The 14,959-nt window shown below is 35.0% G+C and overlaps 2 protein-coding genes across 2 annotated transcripts in view; one reads left to right on the top strand and one right to left on the bottom strand.

The window, feature by feature from the left end:
- Nucleotides 1-1,482: 1,482 nt before the first annotated feature.
- Nucleotides 1,483-10,083, bottom strand: LOC129263920 (protein adenylyltransferase FICD-like). The gene is made up of 3 exons (XM_054901837.2): nucleotides 9,730-10,083; nucleotides 7,047-7,281; nucleotides 1,483-6,086 (listed from the first exon to the last, which is right to left on the bottom strand). Exons 1-3 carry the CDS (start codon nucleotides 9,998-10,000, stop codon nucleotides 5,261-5,263), a joined length of 1,332 nt encoding a protein of 443 aa, XP_054757812.2. The 5' UTR covers nucleotides 10,001-10,083; the 3' UTR covers nucleotides 1,483-5,260.
- LOC129263921 (ATP-dependent RNA helicase DDX51-like) overlaps nucleotides 10,079-14,959 on the top strand; it is a 24,800-nt gene continuing 19,919 nt past the window's right edge. The window contains exons 1-2 of the mRNA XM_064100610.1: nucleotides 10,079-10,233; nucleotides 14,127-14,925. Of these exons, the coding sequence (XP_063956680.1) occupies nucleotides 10,211-10,233; nucleotides 14,127-14,925 (822 nt within the window). The 5' untranslated portion in view covers nucleotides 10,079-10,210. The remainder of the gene's footprint in view (nucleotides 10,234-14,126; nucleotides 14,926-14,959) is intronic.

Below are 14,959 nucleotides of genomic sequence, written 5' to 3'. Positions count from 1 at the left end.
AGATTTTATTTTCAAATGTCATGTGTTAAAAGCCTTAAAATATAATTTCAAAATAATATTTTCATTAAAAAAAAGTGTGCTGTGTTCAAGCAAACTCAGATTTTACTTGCAATGGCAAGTCGCAGCAGCTGTTACGAATGTTGTACTTCTTGGATTGGACACTAATGGAACTAGTATATCTGTTGCCTCAGCTCCCCAACTTCATTTCTTGCATGAGCTTCATGTTAAACGTTCTCTGTTGGTGAACAACAACTAGACAGTCTGGTGATACACTTTATTCCAATCTCCTCCTGAGCCTTGCTCTTTTGTTTCTATATGTATTTATCAAACCACTTTTTCTGCGTATCCACTGGATCTCGCAGTTCTCCAGGACTGGAGGAAATCAACAGAAGAAGAAGAAGAAGGTTAATTTCTTCTTGACAAACTCACACATTAAAAATCTTTTGTTGTCCTGTTCTTGTTATATAGCTTAATGGTTTCCACACTAAGCAAAAGATAAAGCTTGCAAGATATACAGCGTGTCCCACAAAAATATTAATGACACTTTAAATGAGTATAATGTGAAAATTACAAAGTCATATTTGTATATAATTCTACAATCGTAAATTGGCATTTGTTATATGCAACTGGCTTAAATTTTATGTGATATGATCCATCGAACACAGAGATATGAGCCTTCTTTCAGAAAAGTATGTAGTCCAATCATATCTTCATTCACTCTGTTTTTTATAGATATTTGGGGCAGAACTTCCGGGCCTATATTTATTTTTTAATGGAGGTTTGAGAAACTTGGCACGATATCTTTTATCAAACATGAAAATTGATTGATTGATTATAGGCCTAAAAGAAAAAACAACAAATTTTGTAATCCATGATCTTATCTTGATCTCATCTATTCATTAGAAGGGATGAATGAATAGGTCATCACAAAGTCTTGAACAAAAGAATATCCTTGCAGATTCACACCCGTGGCTGAACGTGAATAGACATAATTTGAACCACAAAAATCTTGTTAGCTGAAACTTACTACTTGATATAAAACTTGGATGAAGAGGTTTCCTGATGTTTAATGAATAAATGCTCATATATTTGTGATCATTGGACCATATCACAAAAACAGGGGCCGTGGAACGGTTTTCAAAGTGAGGGGGGGGGGGGGGGGGGCTGACCATACAAAAAATCACAATCAGCTTCCGCGGCCCCTGAAAAAAAATCATCCACTTTTGGGAAATGAATTGTAGTTTAGAGGTGTAAAGATATAAACAATATAATGTTGTAATTTTAAAATTATACCCATCTAGAGTGACATTAACATTTTTAGGGGAACATGCTGTATTGTGAAAAATCACAATAAAATATATTCTCAATGAGATGCTTGGTTTTAAAGCAAACACTTCTCTTTGTTTGGTTGTAGTCAATTCACAAGCACCATGCATGTTTGTTGTCAAATCCATATAAATTAACATTCAATATGGAAGTTCATTTTTTTGACATATTGAATACATTTATTAAAAAATTGAACAGACATGTGGACAAATATCACAAATAATAAATATGGAAATACTTCAATATATGGAAATAAATATGTGAATAAATCTATAAAATATTTGATGTACAAGACTTATAGCACATAATACAAAAATAAATAATTTAGGTTAATTCTTTCAATAACACAGATCCCCATCTATAATATAGGAATTACAAGAGTGATTTGTATAAAGAATCCTAGCCGGTCACGCTCACAAATTGCGCCCCAATTGTGATATCATGCTTTCACGTTAGCTCGCGATAGCTCAGTCCGTAGAGCGGGGTTCGGTGACCGGGGTTCGATTCCCAATTGGTGTGCTAGTACTCTTTGGTAAGGCATCAATCCCCATTACCAGGTCCCTCAGAGAGGACCTTACGTCATCGGTCCTCTGGTTTTTGCTTACAAGCATTGATGCTTTCTCAGCAATCAGGTAACAATCACTACCATTACCATTTATCCTGACAAAAAGGTTTATTGTAAAAATCTAAACAATAATAAAAAAATATTGTTGAAGATTTGAGGGAAATCCATCAGTGATCTTAAAGTTATTTGAATTTCAATTATTTTATATTTGTGACGTCATATGCGAGCAGCTTCCCAAGTATCATGAATTTAAAAAATCAATGAAATTTCATTTTCTCAAAAATTGAAAATGTTTTTTATTGTACAGGTCTTCAGTATATCAACAGACAAATTATATTACACCTGCTCCCAAAAGAACAAAGTTATTCATTATGAACCATTAAAACATTGAAATTTATGCATTTTATATTACATAACATATAGGGGGCAGCTGCTTGTATATATGACGTCACAAATCAAAAACTTAAAATTCTAATAACTTTCTTAATATTTATTGAATTTTCCTCAAAACTTCACCACTATCTTTTATCCCTTTTTCTGCAATTTTTTGCAGGTTTTTGTCAGGGTGAACTTCTCCTTTCATCCTGATCGCCATGCATTAATCATCAGGCTCATTTTGTTACAGATTTCCTGTGATCTCACTTGTAGGTATATTGATATTCCTTAGTCTACCTCATGCTTAGGAGCCATCATTTAGTTGAATATTTCTGAATAATTTTCAATTCTCACAAACATTGCTTGATATACATGTCAGGCAAAAAAAAAAAAGAAGCCTAATTTTGCGGCATTTGATAAGTTTTAACATTGCAATGAATGGGGATTTTCGAGAGCCTTTTATAGTTTCTAAGTTTCTTTTGATCATTTTGGGGGCTGTATTGCCCTAAGCCTCTGTATATTTTTCCTCTGATACATGAAAGGCAACTAGTCAATACAGGGAAAATAAGTAGATTGAACAAGGTCCCTCATTATGTTGGTGGCACATATATTTATAAAACACATAAATTGTTTGAATACAGGTGTAGTGTAAAATTGTCTTAATGCCATCCACAAGCTGGGTTACTTTTATACACTGTACCTTTATATTGATCACATAAGCCTAAGGTGTAGTGTAAAGGTGATTAATGCCATCCACAAGCTGGGTTTACACTAATTAGTTTACACCGCACCTTTAGATTGATCACATAAACCAAAGGTGTAGTGTAAAGGTGATTAATGCCATCCACAAGCTGGGTTTACACTAAGTAGTTTACACCGCACCTTTAGATTGATCACATAAACCGAAGGTGTAGTGTAAAGGTGATTAATGCCATCCACAAGCTGGGTTTACACTAAGTAGTTTACACCGCACCTTTAGATTGATCACATAAACCTAAGGTGTAGTGTCAAGGTGATTAATGCCATCCACAAGCTGAGTTTACACTAATTAGTTTACACCGCACCTTTAGATTAATCACATAAACCTAAGGTGTAGTGTAAAGGTGATTAATGCCATCCACAAGCTGAGTTTACACTAGGAAGTTTACACAACACCTTTAGATTGATCACATAAACCTAAGGTGTAGTGTAAAGGTGATTAATGCCATCCACAAGCTGGGTTTACACTAAGTAGTTTACACCGCACCTTTAGATTGATCACATAAACCTAAGGTGTAGTGTAAAGGTGATTAATGCCATCCACAAGCTGAGTTTACACTAGGAAGTTTACACAACACCTTTAGATTGATCCCAGAAACCTGTTACATGATGAACCTATTCTGAAACCCTGTTGTCCTATTACAGTTACAATTGATTCACTTACACCTTTAGTTTCCCCATTCATACCATGCCTCAAATGTCATTATTTTTTAAACAAAGCCACATTACTAGAGGGAACATTCTATATTACAGAACAAATAAGAAAATTATGATGGACAGAATTAATCTCCAAGGACATAGATAGGGTCAATCAGACAAGGGCATCCTTGACCATGACCTCAATGACCTTTAGAATAAATTATGACAAGAAAAAAAAAATTGTCCACTCAAATGACATAAGGCAAGATAATGTAATACCATACTATCTACAAGAAAACAGCAAGAAATCATTTGATTAATTGCTTGGTACTGCAGAATTGGAAGCATTAAAAACAAACATACTGAAGCTTTCCAGCATGCACTCATTAGAGTAAAACCACATGAATGAATAGAACGCCAGAACCAAACAATATAGAAAAAAAATTATTTGAAGCTCAAAGGCAAAAAATGTGAAAGAAGAAAATCACAGAGAACAAGACAGGCTGAAACAAAGTGGAGAGGGGAGAGAGAGAAAGTACTGCATTCAATAACATCAATGAATATTATATTTTTAAAATGTTATATTGTTATCAGCCTACATGTATCTTTGTCATGTTGCGTTTTTAGCATTAAACCATTTAAAGCCAATGAGCAGCTAATTGAGTAAAATCCCACTCCATAGAACTATTTTGTTAACCACAATAGCAGGGTAGGTTTGAGAGAGATAGAGAAAGAGAGATCCATAAAAACAGAGGGTTGGAAGTACTGCATCATTGAATTAAGCCCGTTGCACACTACACAATCTCACTGTGATGGACACAATATTTGAACAAATTGCATATTTCATTTCTATTCTCTGAGGAATTGTATTATTCCATTGGATTTTCAGAATATTAGGAATAATAAAAACAGAATTCTGCAAACCTTGTGTTCAAAGTAAAATCCAAATCGGCTTCAAGTCACAGCCGACTATTTAATTAATTTATTTTCCACTCGTGGGCTGGATGACCCTCTTCAGCCACAGGCTGTTCTTCTGAGGGGTCCAGAAGACTACAACCCCATTACAATTGAAATCGATCAACTTTGCTTTTATTCTATTTCCTACTGAGAGAATCGAAATACATGTAGACTTTGAATTTAAACTTTTTGTATTTGATATCGCTATTCAAAATGTTGATTGTGAAACCTATGCATGTTGGAATGTTACGATATCAAGTACTATTACGATTTCTGTGAAAATTGGATTGCAATGGATGGTGTTATGTGTGCTGGGCTATAACTAGCAAGTTTCTATCAATGTCTTTTAAAATCTATGAATTACAATTACAAGGAAATTGTAAATCACAAATGTTAAAAGTTACCTAAACTTTTCATTACTATGGCACAGCAGAAGAAATATCAAAAAATTTCTACAATTAAAAAAGATCAATATCATAAGGATTGCAGATGACCATACCACAAATAATTTCAAAATATCACAAATAAATAATTAGCAAATTCCTAATTCCCTGATTTTCAACTGACTTTAGATTGAAAAAGGTACTGTCGATATTCCTGACCACTACAAACCCTGTGGATACCAAAATATAATACTCGTCACAAATCGGTGACCAACCGTTTCCCTTCTTCTATTTCTGGAAGGCTATTCGGAGAGTCTGAAGTTAACCATAGATAAGCATCCAGCATATCATCAAGGCAATTACATATAAACCTAATAAATGGTCTGATATCACCAGCATTAGCTTGTTTTATTGTTTCATAATATTGCTGTCTCTGAGATAACTTAACAATGACTGGTGGATACCCAGCTCGTAGCAGGATTAGATTCATTAAGAGACGTGACGTCCTTCCATTACCATCCATAAAAGGATGAATATAAACAAATTTATAATGTGCTAATGCAGCAAATTCAACAGGATGTAGAGACAAGGCTTCCTCTGAATTAATCCAACCAACAAAATCATCCATTAGGTCAATGATCTCAACTGAAGGGGGCGGGATATAACCTCCAACAAACACCTGTGTGGTGCGTAGACTCCCTGCCCCTAAGGGGTCAACGTGACCAAGAACACGTTTGTGTATCTGAAGGATGTCATCAACGGTGATCTTCCCAAAGCGATGCATGAGAGTGTTGTTGATAAACTGTAGCGCAAGGTTTAGACCAAGTACCTCGTTGTGTTCCATGACGCTCTTCCCACCAACAGCTAATCCGGTCTCCATAATAGACCTCATCTGTTCCAATGAGAGGGTGTTGCCTTCTATAGCAGTAGTGTGATAGATCTGAAGATAGTAGAACTCTTCTTGAGCTCTTTGAAGAGCACCATTATTCTCAGGGATCTGGAGACCTAGTTGTTCTCTCTTCTCATCAACCTTAGCAAACATTCTCTTATCTTTCTCAGCCACTGCTGCTGATGTTCTTTCCCTACAGACAAATGAGAATAAAAGTTCAATATGATACAGGAAGATGGATGCAGAGCTGCCAAGTTGTATTTTGCATTTTCAGTATTCTTATCCCCCAAAATCAGTATTTTGACAAAAAAATCAGTATTTTTACCGTGTGAGATAAATATTTGGTATTTTTCCCCGAAAAAGTGTATTTCATAATAAAATGCTTGGCGCACTCGCCCATCACGGCGCTCAAGCTGCATGCAAGCTAAAATGTGCACTGCTCTTGCAGATTTAAAAAAAAAAAATTGAAACTTGTGTATATCTCACCATGGTTTTTACAAAATGATTGAAAAAAAAAACAAGTCACCTGAAATTACATTGATCTAATAACCATATTTGTGTACGTTTTATGAAATAGAGACATATAGAGATGATTTTTCTCAATAAATTTCGATTTTGTAAAAAAAAAAAAAAAAAAAAAAAAAAAAAAAAAAAAAAACGTATTTTTTAAAGAAAAAACGTACTGCCGTATTTTGGTTGCAAAAACGTACTAAATACGGAAAAATCGTACTACTTGGCAGCTCTGTGGATGGATAGAGAGAAAGATATATAGAGAGATATTGAGATAGATGCATGGATCATGCATGGATGGATGGATAAATGGATGGTGGATAGATTGATGGAAGGAAGGAAAGACGGATGGAAAATGGGGGATAGATAGATCCTGTAGATTGATAGATGGAAGGATAAATAGATGAATGGTTGAATAGATGGGTCACGGGTGAATGAAAAAAGCTATGAATAAAGAGATGGATGAGTACAAAGAAGACGACATGAATGGAAGGGATTTAATAGATGGAAAGATGGATGAAAGGAAGGATAGATGGCTGGCTGGATAGGATAGATGAACAAATAGGATAGATGGATCAATACATGGATGGATGGATGGACAGATAGAGAGAACTGGTTCACTCTGTTTTAAGACGCTACTTACCGATTCATAAGAGCTTTAGAATGAGAATCATTTGAGATGAGAGCACAGGAGTAGAAATGATTTGCTTTGATGATATCTTCTTCTTCTATAAACTCTCCATAAGCATTGAGTGTATCTGCATGTGATGGATCTAATGCTAAGGCATGTTGGAAGAGTTTATGAGCTTTCTCTTTCCTCCCAATGGATTGTGCATCTAAGGCTTGATTGACAGCGGCCTGTACCTCACCAGCAACATCTACAAGACAATCAAAATGTAAGTCATTAGTCCTGTGCGGGAGGTATTGAGGGCTCAACCTATAAAGTATTATACAAATAATGAATGTGTATGCGTGCAATGGGAACAATATTTTCATGAGATGAAAGATGTAAAGTTCCATTCAACGAGGCGTTAGCCGAGTTGAATGGAACTTTTAATCTTTCATTGAATGTAAATATTCTTTCCATTGCACAAATATTTACATTCATTATTTGTTTTATATAACTCATATAAGTTACAAAGTTTTTTAAAATGTTAAAAAGGAATAAAAAAGATAAAGATCAGGTTGGCCTATTTCTCTGATAATTGTTAGTCGGTGGATTACACCATGTATCGACAGCTCATCAGCCTTCATGTTTGTGACGCGCATTGCTTCATGATCTGAGTCGAGTGCGCAGTCAGTTTGATCTGCGCTAACTTCATGCGTGCAAACACACACACACATACACAAAAAGGTAAGTAGACATACACATGATTATATTGAGGGAGCGCTAGCGCGCGTACCGTGCAATGGAAAAATAAAAAATGCATGGTCACCGTGCAATGGAAAATTACAAAATGCACGCAGTAAAGAATGGACCAAATATTGAACACCTTTCAACCAATCAGATGGCAAGAATCTTCGTTTGAGTTATATAAATGCAAACTGTCCAAGATATAGCATACTTTAAATAAAGATATAGCATACTTTAGGTACAGCACGTTCCAAGATATTTTTATAAACCTATGAAAAACATTTAAAAAGCATTTGGATTTTGCTGTGTTATCATAGTATGAAAAATACTTAATACAATAATATTGCTGTGAAGTTTGATGACATTTGACCTTGTGCATATCAGTAAAATATGCATGAAAGGGGGGGGGGCAGGTCTGTGCAACTAAGAAATCAACTTCCAAAAATGCCTTTTTCCTCCACAAATTTTTTTGAGATAATCTTCCTTTTTCTTATAAAAGTTTTAAAAGTGCCAAAAATCTCATTAAAAAATTTGAGAGAAATATGTGGTTTTCTTGGAAAAACCTTGGCCAGTCACTTTTTCAGATTGAACACAAAAATGTAGACCAATACTTTTTTAGCTTCAGTCTCTGTATTTTGGTTGTTCCGCTGAACTGCGTTGGCATTGTTAAAAAATGTTAAATAAATCCCCAGAAACGACGGGTATTCCCGTCTAACGAAAATGATGCCACATGTCTGAGCACTTATTTTCTTTACACACAATTCGATAATTTTGATTGTTCCAAAGGTTTCATTCCCCTTTAAGACTAGATTAGATACCGTCAGTAAATTAAAGGACAAGTCCACCCCAACAAAAAGTTGATTCGAATAAAAAGAGAAAAATCCAACAAGCATAACACTGAAAATTTCATCAAAATTGGATGTAAAATAAGAAAGTTATGATATTTTAAAGTTTCGCTTAATTTCACAGTAAAGTTATATTCACATCCTTGTCAGTATGCAAATGAGGAGACTGATGACATCACTCACTCACTATTTCTTTTGTATTTTATACCTAGGGATACCTAGGGAAGTTTCTGAATGTAGGCATGTTATGCCTCTGTATTCAGTTCTAGGTTTTTCCTCCTCAAGATGGCTGGCTCACTTCCGTCTTCCGGGAACAGACCTTTCGTAGTCATATTTTATTGGCTCATTTTTCCAGCATCTATCCAGGGCAGCTTCAAAACTGTGCACACTTGGGGCAGTGACAACTTCATTATTTAGGCTATTCCATGTCTTACGTATTCTAACATAAAAAGAATTCCTATATTTCTGGGTCTTTGTCCTTGGTATGAACAATTTTTTACTGTGACCTCTGGTATGTTCACTATATTTTTCTTCTAAATTAAGTTTTGTACATAGATCATAATTATTAAAGTGTTTATATGTTTCAATCATGTCACCCCTAACTCTTCGATACGCCATAGTTGGGATTTTTAACTGTTTAAGTATGTGAAATATGAAACATTCTGATTTGTTCCTTATTATCGTATGAAACGATTTATTCCTCCCTGAACATGTGCAATATAGCATTGTTTAATACTATATGGTTCAATCAAGTTGGTCCTTATTGTCAAAATCTGTAAAAAATGAAATATTGTATAATTCAAACAATATTAAAAAACAAAAATATCATTTTGTGAAAAATAAGCACAAATTAAAAATGTCATAACTTTCTTATTTTACATCTGATCTTGATGAAATTTTCAGCATAATACTTCCTTGATCTTTCTCTATTTATTCAAATCAACATTTTTCTGGGGTGGACTTGACATTTAAAAGTAAACTGTGTCCATGGTGTCTCTAGTGTAGCCTATTTTATTTTTAGATTTAACTTTTTAGTCATTTTCCAGTTTTCCAGTTTCCACTATCCCCCTTGGCCCTCTGTACTAGTATACTGAGAAGCCTAAATATTGGAGTCTAACATGCAATACCTGGCGAAACAGATGACTTCTGCGATGCAGATACTGGCCAATTTCGCAGGCCATAATCAAACTTTTGCACTTCAGTGTTTGGGAGTGTTGACAATTCGGTTGTTCCGGTCCCACTAATTGATTTTCGCGTGGGTAAAAATATTCCAAGGTTTGATACGAGTATCGCGCTCACCACTCCACCCAATAAAAATAACAAGGCACTAAATACGCTTGATGAAATGTTGATCGTCAGAACAGTGTCGTTTCGCGATCTGTTGTCCCCCTTTTCCATGATTTTGGTCCACCAGAATTGTCATGTCGAATAATATGATGCAATCAGCTGACGATGTCGATGACAGCTCGAGAGAATATAGATTTGGCAACTTCTGATTGGATGAAAGTAATAGACGTCATAAACAAGATGGCTGCGCCCATGGTTGAGAAGTAAAAAAGTATTTTCATTGAATTTTAATGATCTCATTCATATGTTGAGCTGAATATAATGGCGTTATTTACAGTGAATAGGTGAGTAAGTTCCAATGATTACACGAACCAAAGTATAGGCCTGTTTTTTTTTCATTTAATGTACAAAGAAATCGACTGTCGAGTGCAGGCAAACACGTGTTCTTTTTTCTGTTGCTGTTAGTATGTTAGACAGTTAGTAATATTGTATACTGGGCGTTGTGGCGTGCGCCTGTAATCCAAGCTGTGGGGAAGTTACAAATTGATGCAGAGGTTCGAGCCCTGGTCACGTCTTTCGGATGGTGACGTTAAAGGTCGGTCCCAGACGTAAATAATCATATCTGATTGATACACGTCTGACAAAACTCAAATACACACATGTTACACAGTCCGATCCATTGAATTTTGTGCATTTTTTCTCTTGTTTGCTTAATCATTACTGAAAGGACAAGTCCACCCCAACAAAAAGTTGATTTGAATAAAAAGAGAAAAATCCAACAAGCATCTAGGCCTACTGATAACTGAATATTTCGGCATGCCAATATTTCGGCAAAATTTCATCAAAATCGGATGTAAAAATGTGAAATAAGAAAGTTATGACAAAAGTCGTTATTATTAAGAATAAGATTTCACTTAATCATGTAGTTTGATGTACATGTAGGCCCTATGTTAATTTCACAAAAGTCAAACATTACCTAGACAGCTGGCAGCCGTCTGTTTCGAGGAGTTTTCATTAAAATTTTCAATAAATTTCTCTTACACAGACTGCTCGCTATCGTGCAGCCAAGGGGGTTAACATGAACAATGCAAAATCACGGCGACGCCGACGGGGCACATCGATTTTTGTCTTTATTTCATCGTTCATAAAATTATCAAATTAAAAAGAATTACCAAAATACAGATTATTATTCCGTTTTAGCCTGAAATGCAATGCACCAAAACAGAGAAAATCAACTTAAAATAAAAGGGAAAAACCAGTGACTCACTTGGGCTGTCGCGCAACTTCACTTCCCTGTTTTATCCAGGGTGACCAGATTTCACAATATGAAATATGGGACAATCGACAAAAAAAGATCAACAAAGAAGGCTTGTGAAAAAGTATAAAGAATTGGAAGGGATGGTGAAGGAGAGGAGGAAAAGACGAAAGAAAATGGATGAATTGAGAAGAAAGAAAGAAAATATGAAAAAAAAGTATAAATAGAAAGAATAAAAGGATGAAAGAAAGAAAAAATGGTTTCACTTTCAGTCATTCTTTGAATTGAATATAGAAAAAAAGAAAAAGAAATGTAGGGAAGATGAATAAATCTGTGAAAGACAAAATAAAAGAGAAAGAAAAAAAGGAGGAGGAAGGAGGAAAGGAAGGGAGGGAGGGAAATGAAGAATAAGGGAAAAATAAAATAAAGAATGAAAGAAAGGAGGAAAAAGAGGGAGGAAAGAATAAAAAAAGAAGAAAATAATGGAAGGAGAGGAATTAAGGGAGAAGGAAGCAAAGAAAAGTTTAAGGAAAGAAAGAAGGAAGGAAATAAAAAAAGGACATTTTATAAAGAAGGCAAGTAAAATAAAGAAGGAAAAGAAAAAAAAAACACAGAGAGAAAGGATGTGGAAAGAAAGATAGGAAATAAAGATAGATGGAACAAAAAAGGGCAAGCAGGAAGGATAGAAGGATGAAGAAAGAAGGATAGAAAAGAAAGAAAGAGAAAAAAAGTACAAACTTCAAGCAAACAATCCAATCATCTATCAAAAATCATGATATTTGGTGTTTTTTTAAATATATTTTTTAAAATTTTAACAAACTAAAATGTTTTAGAAATTAATAAAATTTCAAAGTGAAATATTGTCAAAATTGAAAATTAGATGAAACATCGCGGCATCATACACAAACACTGGTCCTCCATGCACCAACTTCTTTCATAAATATCCGCCCTCCACACACGTTTAGTTGTTTTAAAGACCAGTTAAGTAATCTCGAAGGAATGATCGGAAGCACTACAGGACTATATACCTACTTCTTCCGTACAACGATGATGATGAAGACTCAAAAGTCAAAACGAAAGCTGAAACAACTTAGATCTCAATAACTTTTTCCTCCGATTATGTACATCTCCAAATCAGCAATCTGAGAATTTATAAAAATTTACCGCCGATTTTTTGTGATTATTTTGGTGGAAAAACTGTTTATCATGTCATTGTTTGCACCACTGACAATCTGCTCCAAACCTATATACATGCTTAGCTAGTAGCTTGCCATGCACACACAGGAGGCCAGGTCGTTTGCAATGTATTGTGTTAGCAAGAAAATCACCGCAGTACTTACAAAAGTTTACAGTTTATCGATTTTATTGCTGTCTCTGCTTCGTCATCTGTTGGTTATTTGATGAAAATCTATCACTTTTAAATGTATTAACTACATTTTGTTCAATATTTTGAAATACGGGACAAATGGGCGTCCCGGGAAGGGTTTCTCGGGAAATATGGGACATCTTGTCACCCTGGTTTTATCCAAACTTAATACATACAGTAAACATATGGCCATTGAGTCCCTGGACAGATCTAGCTAGAACTTCGGTCTCTGTATTTGGTGAGTGGAGCCAACAGAGTTCAGTGGAATAACCAACATAACAGAGACCGAAACTTTTGGTCTAAACATGACCGTGACTAGACATAGTCTTGAGGACTCCAAGATGATGTTTTTTTAATATTTTGACTTAGGGTCTATACTTCTTCATCATGGAGTCTTGAACCGCCGGCCATATATGTATAAGAGACACATGTAAACAAAGATGGATTTCCCTAGGAAATCCATAGTTAGAGGGTGAAATCGGTTTGTAGGGTCGAATTTTATTTATCTATGAACCTTGATGCGCCTAATGCGTATAAAGGGATAAACATTATTTCACTATAAATGGTAAAAATGAGACTTCTTACTAGACTAATCTCCTGTAGATCCCTCCATCCGTTTGTCAACAAAGCAAATACAATACAGCCTGACCCTTGAACCGCTTAGTTATGACGTACTTCCGATTAGCGATGCCGTTTTGAAAAACAATTTAAAGATAAAAATTATTATTTCACAAATACCAAAGGTTAATACGTGATTATAATAATCTGCAAAGTTTGCCTGGTCAGCTGGTCTAAAATTTATATTTCATTTATATCTTTGATTACTTTTTTCTCATCATAATTTTTTAAATGTATTTTTTGTAACTACAAAAAAGATTTTTAAAGATTTTTTAGGAGTGTGAAGTGCTTAACTGAACACAGACAAGGTTATGTAGACTGATCTAGATATCTGGCAGGTCTTTTGTTTGGACAAGACAACAATTACAGAACGTTGCCATCAGTATTTCATAAATTGGTTGAAAATGATGCGATGCAAGTATTACATTGACCAATATCACAGTGACAATATATAATGACAAATTTCACAATTAGTTTTAGATTAAAGACCAAGTACAACACTTCTTTGCAGGGTGTTATGTTTGGAAAGCTTCATTTGAAATTATTAGCAAATGCTCAGTATTTATCATGATGAGCTGTGATAAGAAATTATTTGTGCGTGTTGGGCTTGACCATTGTACGTAGCTGATACAGGGAATAATTTTCCTGGTATCGCATCACAATTTGCTCCACATTTTCAAAAGACTGCGATGCATTAAGTCTTTTGTATAGCATATTTTTACATAGGACTGTACATTACTTAGTTGAGAGCTTTTCTCTTATGACCAAAAATGCTATTCAAATTTGTAAAGCAAAATTATTCCCTGTGCTACACTGTTGATGAGTCATTTGTCTTGCATTATCAATTTAAAGATGGCCATTAAACATCTGTTAATTTTTCTGTTGTGTTATTTCTAGTAATCTTAGGTCAGAAATTTTGAAAAGAAAAATCTGATTTTGATGATCGTTTTTGTCTAACTTTTATCAAAATAATTTTCTTATCTTCCTATACGATCCAGATATTTAGGGGAATCGCCATTGGAGTTGGGTCAGAGTTCAAAGTCAAGCATTCTTGATAAGATCAATGCCAAGGCTAAGGAAAGAGAGGAGCAAAGAAAACAGACGCCTTGTAAGGAAACCTCTCCCACTAAGAGGTTAAAGGTCAAAGGTCAAACACAAAGGAGAACAGAGAAAGATGAACCAACCCCTAGCGCAGATTCTGGTTTACAAAGGAAGAAAAAGAGGAGATCTTTGATAGAAAAGGATTGTGGGAGGAATGGACAAGGTGAGGGAGAGGTATCGACAGGGGATGTGGGACAGGAAAGTGAAAGGCATGATGGGAAGGATGGTGTCATTTCCATGGAGATTACAAACAATGCAATGGTTATCCCAAAGGAGACATTCCTCCATGATGGAAAGGCTTCAGAGAAAACAAAAAAGAAGAAAGTTAAAAGGAAACATGATGCTGAGAACAAAAAAGAAGAGGAGGAGGACATGAAAGAAACATCAGAGAATGCAAGACTTACAGATGAAGGAAAAGAAGAAGATGGTGAATTACAGGCTTCTTCTCCATCACATATTAAGAGAAAGAAAGAAACTTTCAAATCCTTGAAAAAGAAAAAGAGGCTAAGGGAAATCAAAAAGAAAGATGAAAATCAAACTTCTGATGAAGATGAAGAGAACAAACAAATGGAAGTTGTTACAAAGGATGATGAAGAAGAAGATGTAGATGATGATGGAAGTATGATCGAAGGAGAGATAGAGGAACATCATGATTTTGTAGTACTCGGTGACTTTGAAAGGAAACACAAGAAAAAGGTAACACTGACATTCCCAAATAAAAATCTCTTTT

Source organism: Lytechinus pictus, chromosome 6 (assembly GCF_037042905.1).
Source record: "Lytechinus pictus isolate F3 Inbred chromosome 6, Lp3.0, whole genome shotgun sequence".
Classification (NCBI taxonomy): domain Eukaryota; kingdom Metazoa; phylum Echinodermata; class Echinoidea; order Temnopleuroida; family Toxopneustidae; genus Lytechinus; species Lytechinus pictus.
This window is presented reverse-complemented; position numbering and strand designations above follow the sequence as displayed.

Bases quoted from the DNA above. Each gene is read 5' to 3' on its own strand.
- LOC129263920 (XM_054901837.2), bottom strand. From the start codon at position 10,000: ATGGAAAAGGGGGACAACAGATCGCGAAACGACACTGTTCTGACGATC. The intron at 7,282-9,729 runs GTATTGCATGTT...ATTGTCTTGTAG, and splicing joins GAAGTCATCTGTTTCGCCAG to ATGTTGCTGGTGAGGTACAG. The intron at 6,087-7,046 runs GTAAGTAGCGTC...ATTTGTCTGTAG, and splicing joins TCTAAAGCTCTTATGAATCG to GGAAAGAACATCAGCAGCAG.